The sequence below is a fragment of the Phalacrocorax aristotelis genome, chromosome 20, assembly GCF_949628215.1.
Source record: "Phalacrocorax aristotelis chromosome 20, bGulAri2.1, whole genome shotgun sequence".
Lineage (NCBI taxonomy): Eukaryota > Metazoa > Chordata > Aves > Suliformes > Phalacrocoracidae > Phalacrocorax > Phalacrocorax aristotelis.
This window is the reverse complement of record NC_134295.1, coordinates 5,797,872-5,825,423: the sequence shown is the minus strand read 5'-3', so window position 1 is coordinate 5,825,423 and position 27,552 is coordinate 5,797,872. Positions and strand designations below refer to the sequence as shown.

The following is a 27,552-nucleotide window of genomic DNA, read 5'->3' as shown; positions in this document are numbered from 1 at the left end:
AGCAGCTCCAGCTCCAGCTCTTGTCCCCGCAGGAGGGATTTGGAGCGAGCAGCTCCTGCTCAGGGACACAGCGGGGTGGGAAGTGCCACCAGTGGGGCTCCGCAGGGCCAGGGCAGCCATGTGAGGACCTTGTCCCGGCCGCCCATGAGTGCCGGAGGCGTTAATGAGTAATGAGGGAGCAGCCATCCCTCCCGCTGCCCCGGCAAGGGGAAGGAAACGGGGGCAGAGGACGGGCTGAGCACACCCCAACGCTCCAGCTGCACTGAGCTCGTGCTGGCCCGGCACGAGGGGCAGGAGCTTTGGCGGCTGCTGAAGCACGTGATGCCACAGCCGGTGGCTGATGTGTTTTGGCACCCTTAGGTGCCATTTGGGAACTCACCTCCCAGGGATCAGGCACGGAGGGCTCTTAGGGCACGTGGTAGTCCCCCACCGCTCTGCCTCCTCTCCTGTGTGCCTCTGCCTTGGCCTTGTGGGAGCCGAGCTGCAGCCGGCTGCTCTCCCCACGAGTCATCCAGCATCCTTGTGACCGTCTTGGCTGTGCAAGCGGAAAATGAGTTATCCAGCTGGGTACCCCGGCACGCTGCCGGCGCTGGAGCTCTCTGGGGAGTGGGCAAAGCTTTCTGGGGCTTTGCACGAAGGGCTGGTGCTTTAGGGAGTTTCCTTCTCTGCCAGGACTGGGACTGTAACAGAGAGAAAGCTGAGGATGACCTTCCTCTTCACCTTCCTTCTCTACTTTCCTCACCCATCCGACGAGAGGTCTCTCAGACGGTAACGGATACTCTCCCTCTTGCTTTTATTATTTGGACAATACCCTGTAACTGTGTGCAAATATATTTTCCAAACTGGTTCTGCTGCCATCTGAGGAAGGGCAAAATGTGAAAACCAGGATCTTTTTTTTGGAGGTTAATGACTCGGAAGTTGGTGCCGGCAGCGGAAAGTCAACACAAACACCCTAATTGGGGATTAGCTTTTCTCTGGCGCAGTTCACCTCGATGTGGGTCAGCAAAGCCTCGGAGGGAGATGGCGTGCTCAGCCCTCACCCCAGGAAAGAGCTGTTCCCTGGGGATCATGGCAGGGCAGGGGGTGTCAGGAAATCACCGCCCAACAATTTCAGCCCTCATTTAGGTCTCGAGTCCAGGTTCAAGAGGGTGAAGGGGGGAAGAGAGGCAGAGACACAAAAGCACTGTGAGCCCCAGCCCTTCTGCAGGCATCGCCCCACGTTTGGTGTTGCATCCCCATCCCTGATCGCTGGTGCCGCTGAACAGCAGGAGGATGCTCAGGTTTGCACAGCCCACGAGACACACAGTGCCAGCGCCCAAATCCCACAGGAGACGGCAATGCACCGGGAAGCTCGTGGGATGGACAGGCTTCCTGCTTTATAAATTCTTCTAGTCATTTCCAGTGGTTGGCAAACTCCTCCAGGCATGCGGCCAAGCCCTTGCGAGCCTCCGGGAAGGATGCGGCTTAAATGCAACGATGCAGCTTTTCACATCAGAAAACGCATCCGCACAGGGACCCAAACCCGACTGAGCCGAGAGCGTAGAAATGCAGCAGAAAACACCTGTTTTCTTGCTGGGCTTGTGGCCTCCGGCTTTGCCACATGTCCTGCCACCGACCTGCCCGCCGCCAGGATGCGTCACCGCTTCGGCCCAGGCTTCTCGTACATTTTGTTGTCCGCTCGCAGCCGGATCTGCGTGGTCATGCTCCTGAGCAACGCAGCCTTGTAGCAAGCGGTGGAATCTTTTATGAGAGCCGCTGCCATTCCCGGGCCAGCTCCCAGGCGCGCTCTTGGCTGCAGGCAGAGGCTGGTAGAGCCACGTCAAGCGGCTGAACTCCCCCCCCCCCCGCATGTAATTTCATTTTCAGGAGCTGATTTATTATTACAAGAAGCAGCGTGGCACAGGGTGTTTCACGGGCGCGTGTCGGTGGCCTCAGGTACGCCCAGGTTGGCCGCTCTTCGGGAGTGTTGTGTCCCCAGACGCTGCCATCGGCGGTGACACGGCAAGAGTCACCCTTGGGCCCATCAGGTGAGGAACTGGTGGTGGCTGCGGGGAGAGGGCAAGGACAGGAGGCAGCTGCTGGCTCCTCTCCTGGGGACAGGGACAGCCACCCCCGCGGCTCTGCAGGACCTGCTCCGGGGGGTGACGATGCTGGAATTGGCCGTTCTGCTCCGGTTCTCCTGCTGATGCTCAGCACCACGGCAAGGGTGGTGGTGGGGAGCGATGGAGGGTCCCAGGGGGTGAGAGCAGCCCCCGGCTGCCCCTGCATGCTCCGCCCCCCCGCAGAGTGCGGGTCCCGAGGGGACAAAGCCGGGACCCACCCGGGGGGGGGCGGGCACAGCTCGGGGACCCCCGCCAGCCCCGCGGGGGGGGGGGACACGACCCGCACTCGCCCCCCGGCGAGACACCCGTGGCATCAAGGGGAGGGCCCCCGCACCGGCCCGGCGCGGACCCCCCCCTCCCCTCCGGCCACCGGGGCCACCTGCGGGCGGGCGGGCGGAGGGGGGGGGGGGGCGGGGGCCGGTGCGGGCGGGGCCTCCCGCAAACCCGGCCCCGCCCCGCAGAAACTTTCCGTCGGCGCCGGGCGCTCGGCGGGAGCCCGGAGCGGGGCCGGGGCTGCAGCTGGAGCCGGGCGGGCCCGGCCCTATGGGCAGCGGCTGCCGGCGGTGCGGGGCGGTGCGGGACGCTGCCCGCCGCGGCCATGTCCGCCGAGGCTGCACCTGCGGCGGGCGGCGAGGGGGAGCCGGAGCGGGGCGGCGGCGGCGGCTCGGCGGACCCCCCCCGGCGGAGGAAGGCCCGGGTGGGCTCCCTGCGCCGGGCCCTCAGCTGGCTCCGTGGCCGGCGGCGGCGGCGCAAGGGCGGCAGCCCCCCGGCTGGGGCGGAGAGACGAGGTGAGGGGCGAGGGGGCTGCGGGGGGGGCTATGGAGGTGGGCAAGGAGGGGTCGGGATGGTGGCCAATGAACGGTCAAGGTGGTGGCCAAGGAGGGGTCGTGGCAGTGGCCAAGGAGGGGTCGGGCTGCTGGGCAAGAGGGGGGGTCAGGCTGGTGGCCGTGGCGGTGGCCAAGGAGGGGTTGGGGTGGTGGGCAAGGAGGGGTCGGGCTGGTGGCCATGGCGGTGGCCAAGGAGGGGTCATGGCGGTGACCAAGGAGGGGTCATGGCGATGACCAAGGAGGGGTTGGGGTAGTGGCCATGGAGGTTGGCAAGGAGGGGTCACAGTGGAAGCCAGGGAGGGTCGGGATGGTGGCCATAGAGGTGGGCAAGGAGGTGTTGTAGTGGTGGCCATAGAGGGCTCGAGGCGGTGGCTGGGGAGGGCTCATGGTAGTGGCCAAGGAGGGGTCACAGTGGTGGCCATGGCAGTCGCCAAAGAGGGGTCACAGTGGAAGCCAAGGAGGGTTGGGGTGGTGGCTGTGGAGGTGGAAAAAGAAAGGTCTTGGTGGTGTCCAAGGAGGGGTGGAGGTGCTGGCCATGGCAGTGGCCAAAGAGGGCTCACAGTGGTGGCTGGAAAGGAGTTGAGGTAGTGGCTGTGGCCATGGCCATGGAGGGGCGGAGGTTCTGGCCATGGTGGTGGCCAGAAGGGGTGGAGGTCCTGGCCGTGGTTTTCATGGAGGTGGCTGAAGGGGGGTGAAGGAGGTGGTGGCCGTGGTGGTGGTGGCCATGGGGGCTGTGGTGACCATGGTGGCCATCATTGTGGTGGCTGCAGCAGCAGGCCAGATCCAGCAGGCCCTGGTGTGATCTCGACCCTGCCCTGAGGGCTGGTGCTGGTTCACTGGGTAGGTTCTCTCTCCGCTGAGTCAGAAGGTCACTGGGGCTGAGGGAAACCTGGAGGGACGCCAGCCAGTGCCGCCGCCTCCTCCTCCTCCTCCTCCTCCTCCGCCTGGGCAGGGTGTTTGCATGCTTCAGGTGTGGCCCTTCCTGTCCTAGATATGGCCCTTGGCCCAGCCGGTTTGCGGATTGCTGCCTTCATAACCCAGCCACGTCCTTGTCACCCTGACCAGGACGATCCTGCAGCAGAAGGTGCTGTGGGTGCCCTCTCTTTTCTGCCCTGGGGCCATGTTATGGGGATCCGTGGGCTCGGCCCAACCTCCCGTGGGCCGGGACCTTCAGCAGAGCGATGGGTGGTGGCGTGTCTGGTCATGCTCGTCTCCTCGGCACGGTTGTTTTGCAGTAGTAGGTGTCCTGGTGAGGCAGCAGTCGCTGGAGGTATCAACCCATGCAGCGGAGAAGTGCTATATGTCCCCATGCTATTGGGGACATCGTCTGCGTCGTGCCACTGCCCGCCCTGCAGGGCACCTCTGGCGGGGACATCATCATGCTCTTGCCAAGGGAGAGGCCGCTTCTGCGGCACCCAAACACAGCTGGATGCCATTGCCTGGGACTTTCTTCCTCGATTTGCCCTGGGGAGTGAATTTCCAGGCATCCAGGACTGCATGCAGGCACGTTTACCGCTTGGAGAAGCGCACAGAGATCTGTGATAAGAGAGGAGCGGCCGGAGAAAGGCAAAAGGGTCTTGGGAAGCGGCCAGGCTCTCCGCTTAGCAGGTCCCTCGGATGCTGCGGTGCCTCCCTCCTGGCCAGCCGCATGTGGAAGCTGCTGCCACAGCCCGACGCTGAAACCTGAGCAGAAAAAATGAGATGTGCTGGAGCATGTGATGTTCCTCTCTGCAGCGCAGAAACGTCCCCAGCAGCTCTGCTGTCCCTTTTTTGTTGGTTTTTTTTTTTTTTTTTCTCTAAGGTTATAACGTTCGCCAGCTAATCCTCAAAATGCGAAGTCACTGCCCATCAGGGTTGCAAGCTTGGGGACCTCGAGCCCACTTGCCATGCCCTCTGCCACGAGCATGCCCCACCGAAGCAGCCTGCCACTCGTGTCAGCTGGGGCTCCGTCACCATTCGGTTAGACATCCCCGTGTCCCGGGGAGCTGCCTGTCTGCCCGCAGTCCACGCTGGCGATGCAGGGGCTGTGCATGCCACAGCCGGCCCCGGGGCTGCAGGACCCTTCCCCTCCAGGCTGTGCTTCCGGCTGTGCTGGCAGCCCGCGGCATCCCCCTTGGCGGGGCTGGGAGGTGCCACGTTTCCACCGCGTTGCCGCTTGCTCGGTGGCATGCAGCAGGGAAGCAGCATGGATGTGCAATGGTTGCAGCTTGCATGCATGATTGAATCACCCTCCCTGCGTGCTTCCAGCGTGCAGAGGGCGCCGGGAGCCCCACCCTGCTTAACCGCCTCCAGCCCAGCTGCGGCCGTGAGCATCCTCAGGACACTGCCAGCACGTGCCGGGGTTACCAGCATCCTTCCCCACGAGGTGGGGGATAACGCTTCCCTGTATGATGGGGGTCGGGATGCTTCGAGAGACAGTTTGGGCTGAGCTGTGGAAATGGAAGGAACGATGGCTCCGGCAGCACCGAGTGCCGGCTGCTTTATGAGGGTGGCTGTGGCTGCAGAGCTGTGTGCTGGAGCTGGGGGCTTCAGCCGCTGCTACGTGCAGCTCTGACCTCCCCAGAGGCTGCATCGGCCTTGCTGCCGACACCATGAGCCCTTGTGCGGCAGGAGCTGGCTGGGCTCTGCCCCAACCTGGGAATTTTTCCAAACATCAGCTGGGAGCTGTGGGAGGGGTAGAGGGGAGAGCTTCAGCAGGTCCTTTTAGGCTCTGAGTGCCCTCAGCTTTCCCCCTGTGTCTACATGGTGCTGGGGGGTTGTTTGGATCAGGCCCATGACCTGGCCCATCATCCCACTGTTCCTGTGGGTGGCTTTGGTCATGGAGGGGGGACAGGGCGCCTCCGACCATCCACAGTGTGTCCTGGCCATGCAGGGTCTTGGGATGGCTCTGTGGAGGGGAAGGGAGGAAAGCCGTCCTGAGGAGACGTGGGTCAGGACCTGGGCATGTGCCCGTTCACGACCTGGGTGTCAGCAAGGTCGAAATTGCTCAGCACTTAAATCATGGGAGCAGGAGGATGAAAGCATTTCCACTTTCGATCAAACCCGTGGATCCGTCTAATCAGAGATCCCATCTCTGGCCGCTCAAACAGCTGAGCTATGTAGAGGAAAGACGTAGTAATCCTGCTCATGGGCGAGTTTCAGGCCACCTCTCCGCGGGGGGAACACCAGCGGCTTTGTGCTGGGCAGGGGCACGGCTCCATCCCAGCTGGAAGCCAAGTCCTCTCCCATTTCCCGACTGGATGCTCTGCCCTGTTTGGGCAAACGGGCCCCACTGGCTGCAGCATCCCCTTTGAATGCTAGTGCAACTCTTTGCTGCAAGATAATTCCTGGTGGGAGCTGTGATGTCCCAACCCCGGAGATGCAGTGGCTGCCAGGGTGCTGCCAGCCCCAGGCTGTTTTACCTGTACGCAGCCAGCCCGCTTTGGGCACCTCTGTGGCCTCATCCCTGTGGATGATTCCTAACGTGTTTATTTCCACAACAACCTTTGGAGGCCAAGGAGTGATTAACCCCTGGGATGGGAACTGAGGCGGGGAGAGTGTCTGGGCTCTGCTGAGGGTCTAACACAGAGCAAGGAATTGGGGTGCTCGGCCAGCTCCAGTGTGCTCCGTGTGGTTGCTTTTTCCTGGTGGAAGCTGAGAGCAAGAAAACTGAAAGCTTTTCCTTCTCTGTGAGCGCTGCCTGCAGCCCCTCGGATGAGGGCAGCCTGTTAACCCTCAGCGGCACGGCATCAGCGAGCCTGCGGTGGTGGAGTCCTGCTGCCTGCAAGTGCTTTTAGGCCATTTTTTGGCTGCCACTTTATCCGGGTTTCGCAATATTCTTCTTAATTCCCCGATGAAGTAAAGGAATCGATGTTCCAGAAATATTAAATTAGGGTTGGCTTTTTTCTCCCTTTTGATGCCAGCTTAGTCCGGCAGCAACAGATTTCCTGACTTGAGGGGGGTCGCCGTGATGTTAAAAATAAAGCTTTAAATGCGCACAGCTGCTTCATAATGTTAGCAAGCGCTTGTTGGAAACCATGCGGGGTGGCTTCGCCGTGTGCGTGGTGAGCTGGCAGCAGCGCGGCGAGCAGCGAGTGGCAGGGGCTGGGCCGCGGTGGGGACGGTGCCAGCGGCGCCGGGCTCGACGCCGTCAGGTGGTGCACGTGAGTCCTCAAGGCAATTTGGGGCTGGGCTGTCCCTGCGTGTTGCTCTGGTAATAACTGAGATGTGAAATGTCCCCGGATGCTTGATTTGCTCCCGTCTTCTGCTGCTGTGTGGCATGTGGTTTGGTGTAAACTCAGGCTTTGTGTTTTAGTCCTGAGCTTCCCACCTCAAAGGAGGGAGGAGAGGTGTAGGCACCGCTGCCCCACGCCTCCCGCTCCCTGGCACTGTTTCCGTGCGTGTGTGGGAATGAATTTCTTAATCTTTGAAAGGCAAAGAATGACACTTCAGAAAATGTGAGCAGCAGGAATCCCCTGGCTGGCCCAAACTGGCAACGGTGAGCGGCTCTGTGAACAAAGAGAGGTGTGTCTGCAACCACAGCTATTCCACCTGGAGACAACTGGAAGAATTACTCTTGCAAATAACGTTCCATAAGATCCGATAAAACTATTTCACCGGAGTCATATTTCTCTTCAGAAGGAAGGTCTTATTTCATAAGACAATATCATCATTGACTTTGACTCCAGCAGCGATGGGAACATAAGCCTTCGGAAGGTGAAGAGCTGGGCAGCGATGAAGTGAAAAAGCATTTCTCTGCCAAGCAGGAGTTGGAGCCCTGGGCTGGTCCCCATGGCTCCTGCTGTGCCCGGGTAAAAAATACCTTACCCAGAGCAGGGAGCTGAGCTCCCTCTGCTTCTGCGGGCTGGAACTGGAGCTGTCATCGGCAGAGCCGGCCTGGACTCCGGCTTGAGCAGGAAATCATTCAAAACCTTTCTGGTTATGTATTTCTGTTAATGATTGGGGATCTCAAGTGGGGTTTTTGTGTTACCTTTGCCTCGCTGAGCTTTACTTCCCCGTGAAGGGAACAAGGGCTGAATTCCTTTCTCATTCAGGCAGCTCAGCTCCTGCGCCGTGTTTGCTTGGCGAGGGGATCAGGTTTAGAAAACACCAGGAGAGACAGATAAAACACCATGAGGGATGGATAAAGCACCAGGAGGGCTGGATCATTCCCCTGTGCCGGCGCAGAGGGGTCCCCACCGCCCTGCGCTTGGGCTGGCCGGTCTGACTGAGGGAGCGCGTGACTTCGGGCCGATCAGATGTGCTTGCAGCAGTCATACCGTGATGACAAGATCTGTATCTCATGAGCAGCTTCCCCCCTGCTCCTAGCTCCTTGTTATATCAGAGTCCTCTCAGTGAATAAAACTGCGGGTTTCTGGCCTGGAGAAAAGACTCTGCCTGGAGTCAGCATCTCTTCCCCCAGTTCCCCATTCTGGAATCAGCATCTTTTCCCCCAGTTCCCCATTCTCACCAGGCACCTCACAGATGGGTTTTGTAGCCTGTCCGCTGTGCTGAGAATTGCATGACGGGGAAGCTGCAAGTGCTTCCCTTCCCCTGCCACGCTTTCCATGCAGATTTCTGGGTGTAGTGACTTAAACCCAGGTCTGGCATGGAGAATGTGAGCAGCCAGCTGGCAGCGCAGCCTGTCACGGGTTTCAGAGGGGTTTGTGTCCCAAAGCAGTGATGGGGCAGCAGTGCAGGTTAAAGTGGGGTCTGTGGGGATGCTGGAGCTGCCCGTGCTGCTCTCAGCCCCCCAGCTAGGGCAGGGACCGAAGTGTGGGACCCAGGAGGAGCTGGAGCTGGGTTGCCCCTTGATATTTATGGCACACGTGGGCTTTGCTGGGTTCCTGGGTCTTGGCTCCCTCTCAAAGCCCCCTCAGCACCTCCAAGGCTGTGGCTGGCTGCGGCTGGGGGCGGCGAAGCTTTGGTGCTGGCGGTGGCCGCGTTCGCTAGGCAGGTGCTGGCACGGAGGGCGTCTGTTTTGGGAGCAGAGGGGGAAGCGTCTAGCTGTATCTGGGGCAGTCACAGGCTCCAGCCTCTCCTTTGCTTGCAAGGAGAGAAATAGAAGTTCTTCACTAGGAAAGCTGCAAAGGAGCTCCCTGTATCACTAGGGAGGGGGAGTGAGCGGCACGAGAGGTCTCTGCACCCTGTTTTGGAGCCGCTGCAAGGGGATTTAGATCCCAGGGAGGCCCAGGAGGTGCTGGGCAGTGGGAGGATGCCCTGTCCCACGCTGGAGATGGCCTCAGCCGATCCAACTTCTGCAGCCTGGGGGAAAAATCATCTCCCTCAGTCAGTCACTGGGCAGAGACCTGTGATCTGTTGCACTTGTGACCATGTCTGTGTTTAATCCCACCTGCCCTGAGATGGAAAGCCTGTTCCTTGGACTGGGTACAGCCAGTAATGGGAAACAGGGAATAGTTTCCTACTGGATCCCCCATTCCCTTAACAGCTCCCACCGCAGACGGGGCAGGGAATGCGCGGGGACGCTGGTACAGCCACCCTGGCGGCAGGCACCATCTGTGGCACAAGATGGTCTCTGCCCTGCCGAGTGTGCCTTTTGGGCAGCAAACCAAGCTGGTGAGACACTGAACCATCAATATTTCCATTGCAGAGAAGGAGACTGAAGTCCAAAGATTAATTTGTTGCTGATCACCTTGGGAGGTCAGGACAGAGCTGCCAGATGATTTTTCTTTTCTTTTTCTTTTTGTTGTGTTTTTTTTGTTTGTTTGTTTTTTTTTTTCATCATCTCCCCAGTTTTGTGCCTTTCCCACAAAACCCTCCTTCCTATTTATCCCAGTCTTTGATGAATCACGTAAGGAACATAAACATTGCCAGCAGGAATTGCCCGCCGCCTGGCCGGCTGACCCCTCCCTGCCCTCGCAGCATTTAATGTTCTAATTAAAAATCAGGAGGGAAAGCTGGGTTTTGGAGGGGGCAGGCTGGCATACGTGTTTCAGAACGGGCAGTGGCGGGGCTTGTCCGTGCGGCGTGGGCAGCTGCTGGAGCAGCACTGCCCATGCACCGAGCTGCCCTCCCCCTGCCCGCCCCAGCCAGCTCAACGCTTGCAAAACCTCATGCAGCTGGAGCAGGGTCTGGAGCGGGGAGAAGCCGAGGTGCAGCTGGGGAAGGGCATGGGAAGGAGGTGCTGGTGGTGTGAGCTGACATGGATGCAGGAGTCCCTGTGGCTCACTCGGCTGTGACTTACCCCAGAGAGAGGAGTGACCGTGGAGAGGGTGGCAGAGAGTTAACATCCACCTACGGGCGTGTGGGTGCTTGCCCCGAGGTTGGGTAACAGCCGGACCCAGCCCGCATCCTCGGGCACTATGCTCCAGCCTTGGAAGTCCTGTTCTAGCCTTGGCCGTGCTGTGCCAGGCTCAGCTGGGGTGTCCCTGTAGGGCTGGGACCCCCAAGCCCCGGGAACGGGGGTTGTAGTCTTGGTTGTCGGAGCTGTGCTCAGGGATAGGCAGAAATGGTGGCGGCTCGGTGGAGCGTGGCAAACTCCCGGGGAGGAGGGAGCGGGGCCGGAGGCGAGCGCCGTGCCCAGCTGTCCTGATGTTTGGGGATGTTTGGGGACCGGGGGTCTCCCTTTGCCCGCTCGGCCTTGGCTGTAGCACCCACGCATCCCTTCCGGAGGGATGGGGCTGGGAGGGTGCCGTGGGATCCTACGGGCGATCCCGGCAGGCCCCTCCTCTCTGCCTGTACCATTGGCTCCAGCACAGCCGCCTGCGAGAGCTGAGCTCTACCGGAGCCGGAGGGATGCGAGCCGGCGGCTGAGAGCCGTCGTCTCTCACGGCTGCCGGGGCCACGCCGGAGCCCGCTCGGCTCTGCCATGTAGCGCCCCGGCCTCCTCCACCCGGCTGCGGTGGAGGGTGAGAGCAGCCTCATGGGCAACGCACATCGCAAGAGGAGCCCAGCGGGCGTCAAGGCCGGCTCCTCCTGGCTCTTTGGCCGCACCGGGAAGCCGGGGGCAGGTAGGAGCTACGGGGCTGCCTGCAGAGGGGCTGTGGGGGGGTCCTGGCTCGGTGCCTTTTGGGGGGCTCACGCTGGAAAAGTTTGCTGCTTCTCCTCTGCCCCTGGCATGGGGTGGGCAGGACCTGAGCCACTGCAGCCAGTGGCTTTGCTCACCCTGCCCTCCCTGTGCTGGAGGGGGCAGGATCAGGCCCTCTGACCCAGGTGCCAGAGCTGGGGAAGAACGTCCGGCTGCGTGCAGGGTCTGCGCCGACATGCCGGGGACCAGCCGTCAGCTGGGCTATCAGGACAGAGATCATCTGCTGAATTAGTTACTGATTTGTTTTCTAAGTGGCGTCCCAGCAGTTAGGGCAGGGACACAGGGCTGCCGGTATCGCCCCCCTCCTCGGCCTCCGCTCCGTCCCGTGCCTCGGTTTCCCTTGCTGCGCCCTGGGGAGTGGCAGATCTGGGAGCATTTGCAGAGAGCACCGGGCTGCTCCCCCCTGCATCCATCCTGCGCAGCTTGCCCATCTTACTCTACACACATCTGTCTGTCTGTCTGTGCACTGATTGCTCAGCTTCTTTATGCTCCGGCTCCACGGATGCAGCTGAAAAGCCCAGGAGGAGGCAGGGGGCAGGGGGAGTTCTTTTCTGTGGGGAACGGGAGTGGGGGAAAGGGTCCCAGGCCAGCCTGGACCCCTGTATTGAACCATCAGCCGTGGGGGGTGCCTGGTCCTGGTGAGCTCCCTCACGGTCCATCCATTAGAGCAGGGCGGTGAGAGCAGGGAAGGTCTCTCGCAGTAAAGTTGTCCCATCCCGAGGCTGTTAATTTCCCTGCTGATGTCCTTAAACTGTCCCCAGCCTGGCCTGAGTTGGGGAGGGGACTTGACCAGCTGGTGGGCAAGGGTGTGGAGTTGGTAGAAGCAGGGCTAGCAGGTCTGGGATGGTGGGAACCGGGTGGTTTTCTCCTGCCAGCCCTGTGGAATCCATGGCTCCGCTGTCCCTCCTGCCCTTGGCTGCCCCATTTCCCTTGGTCTTTGCAGTCAGCAGCTGCCCAGATGTGGTGAGCCGAGCTGTCCGCAGGGTAAACAAGGTCTGGAGTCAACCCCTCGCAGGCTTGGGGAGTGACCACACCGAGCGAAACTGCCCTGGAGTGGGGGGGCCCAGGATGGGGAGAACTCAGTGGCATCTGCTCAGTGCCTGGGGGACCTGAGGCAGGAGTGGTTACAGCAATCGTCCATGGCCACACAGGGACGGTGTCTCCTTTGCCGCAGGCTCTCTGCTGTCCGCCTCTCCTTGCCGCTGGCTGCGGTCTCCTCTCTGCCGAAGTCATCCTCTCGTCGTGGTCTCCACACAGGAAGGGCTGGGTGCCACCGGCCAGGCTGTGACGTAGCCAGGCTCCTGCTCTTCTCTGCCGTTCATGGCTCTGCTGGATGCCATCCCTTTGCCTGTGCCAGTGGTGCAGGCGGTGGGGTGAGCCGCTTCCCCTGGAGAGGGCTTTTGGGTGCTCATGTGAGCATCCCTGGCACCCTTTCCTTGTGCTGTGCCCATCCAGACCCTCATCCCCTCTCCATCACCCCGCTAGGCTTGGGTGCCTCTTGCCAGTCCCTGAGCCAGGACCATGGGACTGCCGGGAGATGCTGCTGCCCTTCCCCAGGGCTGGCCAGGAGAAGCCCTGCTGCATTTTGGATGCCCTGAAATGCAATACAGCCAGGGCAGATCCTGTGAGGCAAGGGCTGGCGCTGGGGCCCAAAGGCCGTGGGGTGGAAGGTGCTGAGAAAACATGGGGCGAGTTGTGTTTGTTCTCTGCGGCGGCTCCATGGCAACGGTGCGGCGACCACAAAGCGAAAGAATTTGCATTGTGTCGCTTCAGCATTTCGGAGGGCGCAGCCGGGATCACCGGCTGGGGGCAGGGTGCGCCGGCACCCGCCGGACAGGCCCCCGTGGTCACTGTTGTCTCACCCCTGCCCCTCACCCAGACCCTGCGAGACCCTGGTGCTTCTGGATTTTGGGTCTAATTGCACATAGCGGGCAACTGGATCAGTGTCCCCCATTTCCCATCTCTCCATCGCCGGCTGCCTGGGAGCACTGGTTTGGCCCCACTGTGCCCACTGCCGGCAGGTCGGGCCTGGGCAGGCGTCGGCAGCTGCCTTTGTGCTTCTGCCATGCGCAGGGCAACGTGAGCACCCGCTGCCTTTTGATCCTGAAGGGCCAGAGCTGCGGTCCGCAGGGACAGGGTTGACCAGGCAGGAGCCTCAGGAGCATGGCTGAGGGCTGCCGGGATCGCTGTACCTGCTGCAGGCAGCTGCCTGCAACCTGCTGCCTGCCGCCTTGCTCTCTGCCTGGGCCTCCCCACTCTGCTTCAGCAGTGCCAAACGCATGCGTCCCTGTCCCCACGCCGGAGCGGGGCCTGGCTTGCTTTGGGGTGCATCCCCTGCCTCTCCTCCACGGGCTCCTCTCTGGCAGGAGCTGCCGGGGAAGGTCCTTGAGCACCAGGGAGACTGAAGCCTCTTATCACCTCCTTATCAGGACGGCCCTGCTGGGCCCTGCTGAGTCAGGGTGGAGGAACGTGGCGGCCTGCCAGGCTGCGCCCCGCAGAGTCAGCAGGGATGTGGCTGCAGCCGGTGCGGGGCTCCCTGGTGCGGGGTCCCCTGGCACCTGTGTCCCCGTCAGTGGGTGCTGGGGCAGGTTGTGGGGGAAAATGCCCCAGAGGGAGGCAGGTTTGGGGCGAGGGGTGACCTGGGGCCTTGAGGCTCGCCGGCAGCGGGTACCAGTGCCTGCCCTAGATGGTGGTGGAGCCCCTCGGCAGCCCCAGCTCTTGCCGTGCAGCTCCAGGGTGGGCTGAGCAGCTCTGGGCGTCTCCTTTGCAGCCGGTCTTCGTGCCAGACCCACGCTGGGCCGGCTCCGCAAACAGCCGGGGGAGCAGATAAAGGCAGGGGCCTGCCCCGGCGGGGGATGCGCCGAGATTTACACAGGCACTTTCTCCGGGCACCGGCACATTGGCCTGCCGGACCCGCCTGCCGGCATCCTGCTGCTGGCTGAGAGGTCTGAGCCCTTCCTGGTGCTCCGTCCTGCTCCAGGAGCAGGGGAGGAGGTGATCTGTGGGTGTCCCGTGCAGGCAGCTGCCTCCAGCACTCGGCTCTGACATGCCGTGCCGTGCCCACTTGGCAGGCGCCCCGTCACCAAGAGGCAGGGATGGGACCTGCCGTTCTGCTGCTGGTTATCAACCCACCCCCCCCATTTTGGTGGTAGCCCCAGCCCCATCTGACAGCTCCTCTCCCATCTCCTCCCCTGATCCCGCATCGCTGTGTCCATCTCAACCCCCGGTTGGAGGATCATCAGCTCCCCGGTGCTTCCTCACTGCCTCCTGCCAGCGCTGCCGAGCGAGAGATCTGCAGGCAGGAGCAGGGTTGGGTGCTGCCTGCAGGACGGTGGATCCGTGCACGGAAAAACCTGCAAGGTCTTGTCCCTAATCCGTCTCCTGGATTTGCTCCTGCGTGGAGCCAAGTACCTGCTGTGACAGGCACGCCTGCCATTTACAGAGCACCCTCGGTACCCTGCAAACACGCCGGGCATGACGGCACGCGCCGTGGGGACGCAGCCAGCGCCGAGCGCCGCGGCAGGGTGCTGCGGTGGCATGCATGGGAGGTAGAGGAGAGGACGCTGAGGGAAGGTGAAGCCGGGATGTAATAAAGCTGTGGACTTTGTCATAGCTCCGGGGAGGGAGGAGGTGCCGCTAGCTTGTTCCCCGCAGTGTGTGCCACTGGTGTTGCCTCCGCGGCCGTGTTGTTCTCGAGGCTCTGCCCCGCCGCCCTCTCCCGCCCCGTGCTCCCCATCTGGGCCGTTCCCGCCCGGATCCGGCTCCTGGCCGGGGAAAGCTGTTATTTACCTTCAAACCTGTTTGGTGGCTTCTCTGGGGAGGGGACGGGTGCGGGGTGGGAATGTGGTGGGACGGAGGCTCGCTGGGCTGGAACAGGGACTGGGGACGGGAGTGGGGCGCAATCGGGCATTGGGGTGGTCCTGCCTCCCACCATGGTGCAGGGACCCCTGCCGTGGGATGTTGCCAGACCTTTGCGCCGGGTCCACGATAACACCCGGGCTGCCTGCAGGGCATGCGTGGGGCAGCAGCCAAGGTCAGGGCCAAGACAGCTGCAGCCTGTTGCACAACCAGGTGTGCTCCTGCCATGACAGCAGTCGCATCTGGAGGTGGCAGGTTGGGCTGGCCGAGCAATGGCTCTCCTCCGAGAGGGTTTTCACCCTGTGCTGGATCCTTTGCCATGGCCCGTTGGCTCGCTGGGGCAATGCAGGGCAGTTTTCTGCGCTATGATTTAAAGGAAGAAACCGACCCAAGTTTGTGTTCCCATTTTGATATTAATTTTATTCCTGCCTTTGCGTGGGATCTTGTTTGAGAGTTGAGCCAGCAGTGCAGATCGGGTCGTGTTTATTTGCTTTGCAGAGATGTTTTCCTGGCTGAAGCAGCAGCCCCCAAGTGAGGCCAAGGGCGGGCTGCAGCCCCTGGGCTGGCGGCGGGGGGCTGCGTGGCCGGAGCCACAGTAAATATTATTGTGCTCTTATCCTGCTTAGAGAGAGCGCGGTCCTGCAGCGTGTCCCAGGGCACAAATCCTATGCAGTGACAACAAGGGCTCGGGGAGTGAGGGTGGCCAAGCTGGTTGCCTCCAGCAGGGCCGTGGCCCCCAGCCTCCCTCGCCAGCTGAGGATCAGGGAGCAAAGGCAAGGCAGGAGGCAGGACAGGGGGGTACAGTTGGGTGCCAGGTGCCACCCAGGGCCACGGAGCTGCCCAAGTGGAGGTGGTGGGCCCAGAGGAAAGATGGATGGGCTTGGGCTCGTAGAGAGGTGGCATCGCTCCCGACGGGGAGATGCCAGCAGGGCTGCTGTTTTTTTCCAGAGGAACCGGCTGGCCATGCTGCAATGGGAGAGGCCGATTTGGAGGGAGTGGAAGGGCTGGAGGCTGGAGCAGAGGGGCTGGACGCTGGAGCAGAGTGTGGGGGCTCTTGCAGCCATGGTGCCATCCATGTGCTGGCTGCTCGCTGGGGTTCATGGTGCACCCCATTGGTGTTATCCATGCTTATGGCATCCACAGGCAACTGCCGCTTTGCCCCTCTCCAGCATGGGGAGCAGAGCCTGGGGTGCATGCCTGGACAGTGCTGGCTAATGCCTGGGAGCAGCATGGTGGAAAGGAGCCCCAAAGGGGTGGGAGAGCATCGACCTCATGGGGCAGGGGTTCTTGCTGCCTTCTCACTGCCTTCTCAGTGCCTTCTGCACCATCCCAGCTGCTGGGAGAAGGAGGTGAGGTCTCCATCCCGCTGAGCAGGAGGACACATGCAAGCAGGTTCTTCTCCCCTTCCTCCCCTGGGGACCTCGCAGCCCCTTCCCTCCGGCCTGCCAGCTCCCCCCTCCTCCCCATTTTTCTCCGGTGAGTCAGTGGTGGTGGAAGGGGCGGGCAGGGAGCTGCGCTGCCTGTTCCCTGCCTCCTGCCGCAGGACCCGCCGCTGCGCAGGGAGAAGGCAAGTCAGGGCAGTGCCGTGCAAGCAGAGATGGATGTTTGCAGCGGAGTCCAGCCAAACCTGCTGCTTGCAGGAGGCAGAGGCCTGGCGAGGACGGGGACAGGAGCCAGGGTTTCCTCCTCCATCTCTCCCTGTGTGAAGAGCAGCATTGTAGCTAAGCCAACTCCAGGAGAGAGCTGGGCCGGCACCGCATCCCGCTTGCAGCATCACTGGTCCAGGGCTGTACGGCCGTGTTCGTTTGGGGTGTCAGCTCTGGTCTCTCCCCTTGTGCAGCCCTTCCCATTCCCACCCCGGTGTCCTCCAGCACCTCTCTGCTGGCACAGAGCAGAGCAGGCAGAGCTGAAGGCAAGGTGCCTGGGGTTCCCTGCCACTTCCTATCATTTTGCCTTGGTGTAGGGCTGCTTTGCTCCCTCTGGACCATCCCTGCCACCAGTAGCGGCAGATACCAGCTCTGAGTCAGGGAGACCATCCTTGAGAGGCTGCCCAGCCCCGAGAGGCCTCCGGCTCCTTCTCTGGGAGGTTCCCACTGCCGTGTGCAGATGATGCACATGTGTCAGATCAACGCCGCCAAGCCTGGAGGGGACGGGGTGATCCAGGGCGCGTCACAAGGAATGCACGAGGGACAGGACGCCAGCTCCGACCGGGCGTGTTGCTACCGGCACCGGCTGCAGCTGCAGCGCCTTCCTCGGCCCACCAAGATCCGCAGCCTCTGCCACAGGATCAGGCCTCTCTCCCTCCTGGCTTCTTCTCTTTTCCAGTTCCTTTTGCAGCAGGTTTCGCCGTGTGTTGACAGAGCTGGGGCGAGGCCATCCGGGCGAGGAGGACGTGGTAGCGAAGGTCACAGGGAGTGGGAGGAGAAGTGGAGACTGCTCTTTGCACGCCGCAATGCTCCCCAGTGTCAGCCCCTGGCACGAGGCTCCTCCGCGGCCAGGCAGCCCTCCTGCCCCGGCTGGGTGGTGGCCGCGGCGTCCTGCCCGGATTATCCTTTGGGTGATTGCAGGCAGCGTTGCTGATCTCCTCCTGCCCTGAGCTGCCGGGGTGTTGCGCTCAGGAGAGGGACACGTGTTTCCATCAGCAAGGGACAGTCTCAAGGCCCTTTGGGTCCTCACAGGTGATGCGCCACATACAGGGAGAAGGAGCAGGGATGGGCTGTCTGCCGGCACCTGGGAATGTCCTTACAGCCCCTGGCAGCAGCTTCCATGTGTGTTGCCATCAGCAGACCCACAGGGCTGAAGCTCAGCTGTGCCGGGGCCCTGGACCAGCAGCGCAGGGGGGACTGTCCCCCTTGACCCACAGGTCAAGCTGCCGGTGCTGTGCCGGGGAGTCCCGGGTGCAGCCCCAGCCGCCGAGGCAGAGCTGGACGCGCCATCCCGTCGGGTCAGACCTGGTGTCGCTCTTGGCTGCGTTTGCCCGCCGTCGGCCGTGGCCCTCGCTGGGGCTCGTGATGGGCTGCCTGGAGAGGAGAGGGCAGCATTCAGCGCAGCACGTGGCTGCCCGCTTTGTGCATCCTCAGCCCTTTAATTATGTCCCTTTTCCACTTGCGCTGTGAAAAGAGCTGGGGAGTGTCTGCCTGCAGCCGCCGGCACCTTCTGGGTGAGTGTGTGGGCAGCGGGGCCGATCCTGCCTGTGCTGGAGGCAGGGTGCTGGGTTATACATAGCAGGGGCTGCAGGGTGCTGCTTATATTTGCTGTGGTGGGCATGTAGGAGATGCAGGGGAAGAAATCCTCCGTAAGCTGCCTGGCTGGGGACGCAGAGATGCCTTTTGCAAGGTCAAACTGTCCCTCAGGCTGCACGTTCATGCCTGGGGTCCAGTGGGACCCTCACTCTCTGCTTTGAGTAGCGCTGCTCCATCTGCAGCCAAACCTCTGTCCTGCTGCAACGAACTCTGGGTGCAGCCCACGGGGAGCTGGCAGGGCAGGGGAAGGAGGGTTTGGTAAGTCAGCTCCCGGGTGGCATGAAGACAGCCCTGCCCACTGGGTTAATACTGGGAGCTCTTCACCTTTTGGGCTAAAATACCTGGAGATGGGAGGGATGGAGCTCCCTGAGGCATTGGGCACCGGGGGCTGGTGGACAGGCAGCTGGGAATTAGCAAATTCCCCTTCTGTGTGGTGCCCCACTGCTGCAGGCAGCCTGCCTGCTGCCTGCCAGGTGGCGCGGGGGTCCCTGGCACCCACCACCCCAGGAGCACGCAGCACCTTGTGCAGTGGGGATGGGTGACCGTCAGCGCTGCGGTCCGCGCCGGTGCCTGACTGCGGGGCATTTCTGCCCCTGCCTTCACGTGCCCCTGTGCCAGCAGCTGGAGCTACTGGTTAGACTGGTCCGAGACCTTGTTCTCCCCCGGTGCTGCCAGCTCTTGTGACCATGACGTAGCCGTGCTGCATGCCCTGTCCCTAAGGACAAATGCCCTTTTCCCCGTGATGGCTGGTGTCCTCTGGGAGCAGGGCTCTCCCTGGCAGGACTAGGAGGGGTGCAGTGGGTGCCAGGTCCTGGGGGGCACCGGGGATGGACGAGGAGGGGGAATGTCGGCAGTGTTGGCTGCGGTGTGCCACATCCCAAGGGCTGGTGCTCGCCGGAGGAAAAGCTTCCCAGCTCCTCCCAGCTGGCTGCACTGCTGTGGAAGCGAGCAACTGGTTTGTGGGAGATGCTGTGCTCAGTGGGGAGCTGGCAGGGAGGGTCCTGGGGGTGCCTGGGAATGCAAGAGTGGGGAGTTGGGGAAATCCCGGCCCTGAGCCTAGCAGGAAGGATCTCTGCCGGCTGAGCCATGCGTGGGAGGAGGCGGGAGGGCTGGGGGCGAGCAGGGAGGCCAGAGGAGGGGCCCCCACTCTCCTCCTCCCATGACCAAGGAGCACGGTGGGTGCAGCTGGGCTGTCGGCTCCTGCCGCTGTGCAGCCATCCCCTGGGTCAGGCTTCTCCCTGCGCGCAGGGAGCTGCGCTGGAGCCTCTTTGCCCGGCGAGCATCCTCCTGCCGCGCGGATGAGGACGGAGAGAGGGAGCTGGGGGCCACCAGCATCCGCCTTGCTGGCACACAGCTAGGCGAGAGCTGCTCCGGCACAATAGGCAGAGCCTCTTTGGGGGGCGGTGGAGCCCCGATCCTGCGGGGACCAGACCCACTCCCCAGCCACCATGGTGGTTTTCATGGGCAGGAACCTCTCCTCTCTTCTGGCTTTCTTCAAGAAGAAGGGTGAGTGAGTGGGAAGGAGGGAGCAGCTTGTTGTCCTCACACAACCCGTGCTTGCCAGGACCCCTGCGTGCCCGGCACTGAGCGCTCGCCCACCCGCAGTGGGCAGGGGAGGCTGCCATCCCAGGGGGAGGGCAGGGAAGGTCACCCCAGCCCCGGCCTCGTCCGCTGGGAAGTGAATGGATTAAATCACTGCGCTCCTCTTGCCGGAAGGCGGCTCTGTGTGTGTTGTGGGGGGGGGATGTGGGGTGAGGGGCTGCTGAAACCGAGGGAGGAGAGGGCTTAGGGGAAGGGGAACATGACGGTGGGGGGCTGTGAGTATCTCTTGGACCCTGCAGGGTCCCACACCAGCACAGGGGTCCCCAGCACCGCCACCCGCTGTCCCGGCCTGGCCATGTCCCTGGTGCCCGCTTGCCGTGCCGTGGGTGCCGGTGGAGGCCGAGGCCGGCATGGCGGCATGGCGTGGCAGGGCGGGCCGGCTCCATTGTTCAGGGCCTGCTCCTTTGTGCGCCGGAGCCGGAGTGCAGCCGCCTCGCTGCCTGGCTGGGCTGGCCAGGAAGGGACAGGAGACATGGGGCACAGCGGATGGATGTGTGGTGCCAGCGATGCTGAGCAGCAGGTGCCCATGTCCCTGGGGTGCTGCCGCCAGCCCCGCCGGTTTCCTGTGCTCACCCTTCCCTTCCTCAGCCTGAAGTTGTTTTTTTCCAGGTAGGAAGAGTTTAAGGCTTCGCGGCAGGCAGTGCTGTGCAGGCAGGAGCAGGCAGGGCTGTGCCCGCAGCGCTGCAGTGCCCTGCCTGGGCAATGCCAAGCGCAGCCCCCAGCAAGTGCCCGGAGCCAGTTGTGGGCACCCCAGGGTGCTGGTGATGGTTTGCGGGGAGGGGGCTGCGAGATGGGGTGTGGAGGGCCCCGTGCCAGCCCTGGCATGGAACATGGTGTCTGCAGCACCCGGGGGGCTCAGACGGGGGGGATTCGGGTCCTTTGGGGTCTCTGCACCCAGCTGTGCCTCAGTTTCCCTTGTCTGTGCAGTTCTCAGCCTGCCTGGGCACAGGGTGAGTCCCTGCTCTTGGGGTGCTTTGCAAGGCCTGGGGATGATGCAACCCTCCAAAGGGAAAGTCATTGCCTTTCTATCCTCATTTCATCCCCCTGGGCTGCCCCTTCTCCGCTCAGCTGCTGACACAACTCGCTGCCTCGTTTGCTCCTAACGAAGGTTCTGGGGAGGAGGGCGGTGCTGTGCCCCAGCTCTGCTCCGGCTGGCGGGGAGAATATCCTGTGGCTCCGCGGTGGAGAGAGCCCGGCTCCAGCATATTGACCAGCCGGGCAGAGCTGCGGGAGACAATTTCTCCTATGGCTTTTCCAGCACCCAGTTTGGAGATGAGCGGGATAGCGTCATCCCGGGCTGGCTGTCATCACCCGGTGTTTCTCCCAGCTCTCTGGGACCGCGTCCTGTGGGTGGGGGTGCATCAGTGGGAGTGTGGCTGTGTCCCCCCAGCCACGCTGACCCCTCTCTCTCCGCAGGCACTGCCAAGGGCGAGGCCGAGAAGCGGCTGAGTGTGCAGTATACAGCAGGCGAGGAATGCCCCGACAACGTCTTCTTCCCCAGCACACGGCCCCCGCACCTGGAGGAGCTGCACAACCAGGCCCAGCAGGGACTGAAGTCCCTGCAGCACCAGGGTAGGTGTCCTGAGCCCCGGCGTGGCCTGGGGGTGTGGTGGAGGGTGCAGCCAGGCGGCCCCAGCTCCTGGCTGGCCACGCTGCGTGGGCGGCGCGATGGGGCTGACCGGAGTCCAGTGCCAGGGCTGGCAGCGGTGGCTGGGGTGTGCGGGCAGTGCTGCCGGACTCAGCAGCCGTTTTGTTGGCTGGCAGCTCCCCAAGCTCCTCCAGAGGGATTTACCCCCTGCCTTCCCTCCACAGAGAAGCAGAAGCAGACCAAAAGTGCCTGGGACCACGGGGACAGCAGCAGCCTCCAGGTGAGCCCAGCTGAGGAGCCGGCTCAGCCCCGCAGCACTCTCAGGGTGCCCTGGGGGTGAGGGGACACAGGGCAGCCCTCCGTCCCCCCGGGGTGGTGTTTTGGGGGCTGGGGGCAGACGGGGAACCAACCAAGGCTGCAGGACAATGGCTGGGGGGTTTGTGGGGTGGGAAGGGGTCTTGTGTCCCTTGGTCTTATCCCCTTTGCCCCGTCATGAGCCGCTGTCCTTGTCCTCAGCCTTGGCACATCCTGCCCTGCCTTGTGGGGCTCTGCCTGGGGACCCCCACTGTGCCTGCATCCCTCCGTCCCTCTCTCCCCCCCCGCTGGTGTCCCCTGGCAGCCCCGAGCGAGGTGGGGGCACAGCACGATGGGGACCGTCAGCCATATCCAGCCCCATGGCCGGGCCCCTCCCTGGCTGCTGACGAGGAGAAACTCCCACTCTCTTGGCTGAGCTGGGCTTTGCTGTTTCCCCAGGCTCTGACCCCACTGCCAATGCCTCACCCGCCTGTGTTTGCTCAAGCCGCTGCCTCCCGCTGGCTTTTGGCCCCCTTAACCCCTTGGGAGCGGGGGGCTGGGAGCCCCCAGGCAGGCAGATCCATGGGGGCTGCAGGGCTGGCTCAAGATGGTGCGGTGGATGGAGGGGTTGGGTGGTGATTCATGCCAACGTGTCTCATCCCAACCTCTGCCTGTGCCAAGAGATGCTTTGGAGGGATGGGGGGGCACCGAAAGCTGTGCCTGTCACGGGGCTGTGCCGCCAGCCGTGCCCGGTGGGGCACGCACGTGCTGCGGGTCCCCAGTGCAGCTGCGTCGCTGCCTGCCTGTCCCCGTCCCCCTCCCCGCCTCAGCCCCACGCCCCTCTCCCAGCTGTGGCAGCCCTCCAGCGCCGAGCTCCGGGGCACAGCAGGGCTGGGCGCAGCCATGGGGCCATTTTTGGCTTGGTACAGCGATGAGGCCAGCAGTTCTCTCGGATGCGCCTCCGATGGGCCGAACCCTGCCTCGCCTGCTCTCCGGGGGGCTGCGAGGCCACGCGGGGTCCCTGGGGCTGCTCCCGGCCCTGCTCCTGGTGGGAGGACTCTGGATGCCGGCGTGGCTGACTCAGCCTTTGGCCCTCGGAGAAGCTTTTGTCTCAGCAGCGCTGGGCTGCAGAGTCAGTTTGCAGCGGAGAAGGGGCCTGGCGGGGGCCAGGGCAGCTCCATCCCCGCAGCCCAGGGTCCGTCTGAGCCCACTCTCTGCCCACACAGTCCTGCGCATCCTCGGAGGATGACAGTGTGTCCTTCCGGAGCCGGGCGGCCTCTTGTGCCACGGACAGCACCTCTGAGGACGCCCTCTCCATCCGCTCCGAGATGATCCAGCGGAAAGGTACCTGGCTGCGGGGCTGGGGGGCCGGGCCATGCAAGCCAAGGGGGTGCGAGGGGGGCCAGGGCGCATGGCAGGAAGGCTGGGCTCTGCGTTGGCATGGCCACAAGTCAGTGCGGGGATTTGGGAGCCCTTGGAGAGAAGAGAGCAACTCTGGTTGAGTCAGAGCATTGGGGCTGGGCGAGGGGGACAGACGGACGAACAGACAGTCTCCTCCCTGCTCAGACTGCACGGCTGTTTGGCAGCTGCTGGTGCCTCTCCGGGCTGCGCTGAGCGCCTGAGCCCAGCTTGTCCTGGAGCATCTCTGGCAATAGGGGGGTGCTGGGGATGCTGGGGATGCCCTGGCCAGGGCCCCCCTCCGCTGGCTGGACCCACTCACGCCTCTCGTAGGTTCCACCTTCCGACCACACGACTCCTTTCCCAAATCATCGGAGAGGGCTGGTAAGAAGAGGAAGGAGAGGAGGACGACGGTGCTGGGCATCCCCCAGCATGTCCAGAAGGAGCTGGGTAAGGTTTGGGGGCAAGGGGGGATTTTTAGGGTTTGGTCTTGTTGCCCAGGCTCTGTTTGTCTTGGGTCGGTGCATCTGCCTTGGGGTAACACCAGGTTCGTCTCTCCCTGCTCCCAGGTCTCAGGAACAGCCGGGAAGCCAAGGGTCGCCCCGAGGCTGATGGCCGAGGGCAGGCGGGGCGCTGGGAAAGCCAGGCGCTGCAGCCTTTGCTGAACGGCGGGCAGGTCTCCGGCAACGCCGTCCGTATCCCCACCATCGATGGGAAGCTGCAGCCGCTGCCTGTCCCCGCGGGTGCCCGCGTCTGCCTGGGAGCCTTGGAGGCAGACACAGCCCTGCAGAAGCACATTGACCGGGTTTACTATGATGACACATTGCTGGGGAGGAAGACGGCAGCCAAGCTGTCACCCATGGTGAGGCCAAAGTCGCTGGCTGTGCCGGGCATGACCACCAACACCAGCCCGCCGGAGCTGCTGGGCCCCGTCATGTCAATCTCGCCCCAGGGCACCTACATGTCCAAGATCATCCCCAACGCCATCCTGCCACCCATGGTGGATGTAGTGGCCCTGACGCGGAGCAGCGTGCGGACACTGAGCCGCTGCAGCCTGGTGTCGTCCAGCCCAGCCTCCGTGCGCTCCCTCGCCTTCTTCTCGGACCGCAGTGCCCGCAGCCGTGAGCCCTCCTCCTCCAGTGACAACTGGAGCCATTCACAGTCCACAGAGACCATCGTCTCCAACAGCTCCACCATCTCCTCCCAGGGTGGCTCCAACCACCGGCAGCCCGAGGCAGGGCCACACAGTGAGGTGGATGCTGTGGCTCGCTCTGACGCCGACCAAATCAGCGTCTATAGCTCCGCCAGCTTCGCCAGCTCCTGCTCCAAGCCTGCCACTGGCCCCGTGCCTGGGGCCCCCGGACTCCTGGCTGTGGGGGGCAGCAGCGGCCGGGCATCCCCTGCCTACAGCACAAGCAGCCAGGCAGAGGGCTCGGATGCAGGCAGCCTGGCCAGTGAGCGCTCCTCTGCCCGCAGCGTCTCCCTCAGGAAGATGAAGAAGCCCCCAGCCCCCCCTCGCAGGACCTACTCGCTTCACCAGAAGGCTGAGGGGGAGCCCAAGGTGCTGGGACTGCCCCCCAAGCCCAACCGGCGGTCCCAGCGGGAGAGCAGCGCGCCCTGGTCCCCACGCCCTGAGCCCTTCACCCCCACGGCCGAGGATGAGGTCTTCTCCCCATCATCACTGAGCGAGACCAGCAGCCTCCGCTCCGAGAGCCTGGCCGGCACCAGCTCCCCTGAGGCCTCGCGGGGAAGCCCTGGGGTGACAGTGATGCTGAGGGAGCCCCAGTCTCAGCCCAAGTGGAGCTGCCCTGATGGGTCTGACCGCACCATGTCCCCCTCCAGTGGCTACTCCAGCCAGAGTGGGACGCCCACGCTGCCTGCCAAGGGGCTGGGTCCCCCATCTGTGTCCCCGGGCAGGGCTCAACCCCAGAAGCTGGACCGGGTCTGCTCCCTGCAGTCGCCTGCGCTCTCTGTGTCCTCCTCCCTCACCTCCATCTCCTCCTCGGCCTCGGACCCGGCACCCCCTGAGACGCTGCCCTGCCGCTCGGACCGGTTCATCATCCCACCGCACCCCAAGGTGCCCGCTCCCTTCTCCCCGCCACCCATCAGGCCCCAGCAGCCCATGGCCCCCACCGGTCCCCTCCTTGCCTCGCCAGATGCACCGGTGCGCAGCAGTGCCTGCCAGGAGCCCTCAGCCAAGCCCAGCGGCAAGTCTCCACCGCCATCGCCACCGCCTGCATACCACCCACCTCCCCCGCCGGCGAAAAAGGTGGAGGGAATCCCCCAGGCCACCAGCGAGACCCCCGCCGACACCGCCTGGCCCCCGCCGCCCCCACCAGCTCCCGAGGACCATGACCTGTCCATGGCGGACTTTCCCCCTCCGGATGAAGCCTTTTTCTCCAGCCTGCCCGATGCTGTGCTGGCTCCGGTGGCTGGGCAGAAAGCAGCACCGAGCCCAGGGACTGCGTCTTCCTCATTCTCGGCCGCCATCTCCTCGTGCAGCCAGCAGCAAGGCCTGCCGGCTGGGGCACCACAGCCACCTTCCCCCACCAAGCCCCCTCCTGAGGCCGCTGTGCCCCCACCACCGCCTCTCCCCCCGCCCTCAGCTCCGGCTCCACCACCCCAAACCAGCCTTAAGAAGGCGGCCAACGGCCCCCAGGCAGACGCCAAGAAGGAGCCGGCGTCGCGGAGCAAGAGTGGCCCCGTGCCCAAGGAGGACGCCAGCCTGCCCATCGTCACCCCCTCGCTGCTGCAGATGGTGCGGCTGCGCTCCGTGAGCGTGGAGCCGCCTGCCAGGGCCGGTGCTGGTGCCGAGGAGCGGCTGGCGCCCCAGAAGCCCGTCCGCCGGTCCCTGTCCACACGGCAGCCCCCTCCTGCCAAAGACGCGGTGCCTTCGAACCAGTTCCACCATGCCATGCACCTCAAGGCAGCCGCCTTGTCCTCCGGTGAGGCTGTGGAGAAGCCGCCGGGCAGCAGCGCGGCTCTGCCCGGCCCCGAGGGGCCACCCGGGGACGGCCAGATCTCCCCCAGGAACAAGTCACCAGCCTCCACCGCCAGCTTCATCTTCGCCAAGAGCGCCAGGAGGCTGGTGATCGAGACGCCCTCATCCCCCGAGGCGCAGGCTGACCTGAAGAGGAACTTGGTGGCCGAGCTGATGAATTTCTCGGGGCAGCGCTCGGCAGCCCCAGCTGCTGCCCAGCAGGGCTCCAGCAAGATGCAAAACCAACGAAAACCTGGCAAGATCCCCCCTCCAGTAGCTAAGAAGCCTTCGCTTGGCCTGGGGCCGGCTCCTTCCCCTCTGAGCCCAAAGGCACCAGGGGCAGAGGTGCTGGGCTCCCCCGTGCCGGACGGGAAGGGCAAGGCAGCGCCGGCGGACGAGAGCAGGACTAACAGTGAGCCGGCAGGGACGGCGGCCTCGGGAACGGAGGGCAGGAGCTCCACGGAGCCGCCGGCTCAGAGCCTCCCTGCACAAGGTACGTGGGACAGGACCCCAGTTCAGCCATGCCGTGGGCTGATGCCACCATAGGTGCTCGGGCTCCTGAGCTATAGGCTCCCAGTGCAGCACACAGGCCGTGTTGGGGCTGGGGTGGCACCAGGAGAGCCTGGCCACGAGGCCAGAGTTGGGGCAGGGCTGTGGGAAGCTGGGGCTCAGGGTGGCTGATGGCCTTTTCCCTCCCGCCTTGCAGACAGACGGGGAGAGACAGCCTGAAGGATGAAGCTGCAGGACTGGCGCACCCATGGACAGGAATCCAAATCTCTCAGGGACCTGGGCAGGTCAACGGACGAGTGTGGAACTGGCAACTAACTTAATACAAGAAGCAAACAGCCTTAGCCTCCACGGCCTTGATATTTATGCAAAAATGGTGTTGGTTTCACTTTCCTAAGTACTACAGCTTTATTTTGCTTTTTTTTTTTTGTTGTTTTTTAACTGGACTCAAGGCCCGTGCCCAGAGCCAGCACCTCCTCCCTGCTGGGCTGCCGCTTGGTTTGTGTGTGCGGAGCAGAGCAGCCACACGGAGAGGAGTGTGGGGGCCAAAGACACTGGAGCTGGAGCCGCTCTGCTCCCAGCCAGCTGGGCCTGCGAGGAATCGAAGCACTTTGGACACGGGGAACGGGAAGGCTTCGGCCACAGCAGTGCCCGAGGGGATGCGGGCAGGAGCAGCAAAATGGGATGGAGGCGCTGGTTGGGAGGGACCACGGCCTCGGCCCTTGATGGAAAGGCAAGAGGGGGGCTCTTGGCCAGCACCAATCTCTGCCCGCTGGCCACAGGGTGGAGGGTGAGCCCAGCTGCCCCACAAGCTGGGCTTTAGGCTCTGGGGTAGAGCCTCCACTTCTGGTTCTGTAAACACGGGTCACATTTTGATTTCTTGATTGTAAAAAAAGAAAACCAGACCAAACCAAAAACCACCAACCCTCTGCCGCTGAGTAGCTGCTCAGAGCTCTGTACCTGGCTGGTAAAAATGATGACCGAAGCTTGCTGCCTCCTGTGCTTCCTGGCTTACAGCCACGGCCTTGCCCCACACGGCAGCTGCCCTTCCCAGCGGTGTTGAGCTCTGGGGCAGGCGCAGAGCCTGAGTACACTCACTCCCGGCACCGCTGCCCACAGGGGGTAAGC

General features: G+C 63.3%; 1 protein-coding gene across 3 annotated transcripts; it reads left to right on the top strand.

Moving 5' to 3' along the window:
- The first annotated feature begins 2,552 nt into the window (after window positions 1-2,552).
- On the top strand, window positions 2,553-27,409 carry NHSL3 (NHS like 3). 3 transcript variants are annotated; one of them, XM_075114980.1, is made up of 7 exons: window positions 2,553-2,890; window positions 21,074-21,229; window positions 21,470-21,525; window positions 22,766-22,883; window positions 23,271-23,387; window positions 23,507-26,410; window positions 26,624-27,409. In XM_075114980.1, the coding sequence occupies exons 1-7, from the start codon at window positions 2,701-2,703 to the stop codon at window positions 26,644-26,646; spliced, it is 3,564 nt and encodes a 1,187-aa protein (XP_074971081.1). In that variant the 5' UTR covers window positions 2,553-2,700; the 3' UTR covers window positions 26,647-27,409. The 3 variants fall into 3 exon arrangements, with proteins under 3 accessions (XP_074971081.1, XP_074971079.1, XP_074971080.1); XM_075114978.1 differs by lacking the exon at window positions 2,553-2,890 and adding an exon at window positions 10,647-10,878; XM_075114979.1 differs by lacking the exon at window positions 2,553-2,890 and adding an exon at window positions 19,218-19,561.
- The last annotated feature ends 143 nt before the right edge of the window (window positions 27,410-27,552 follow it).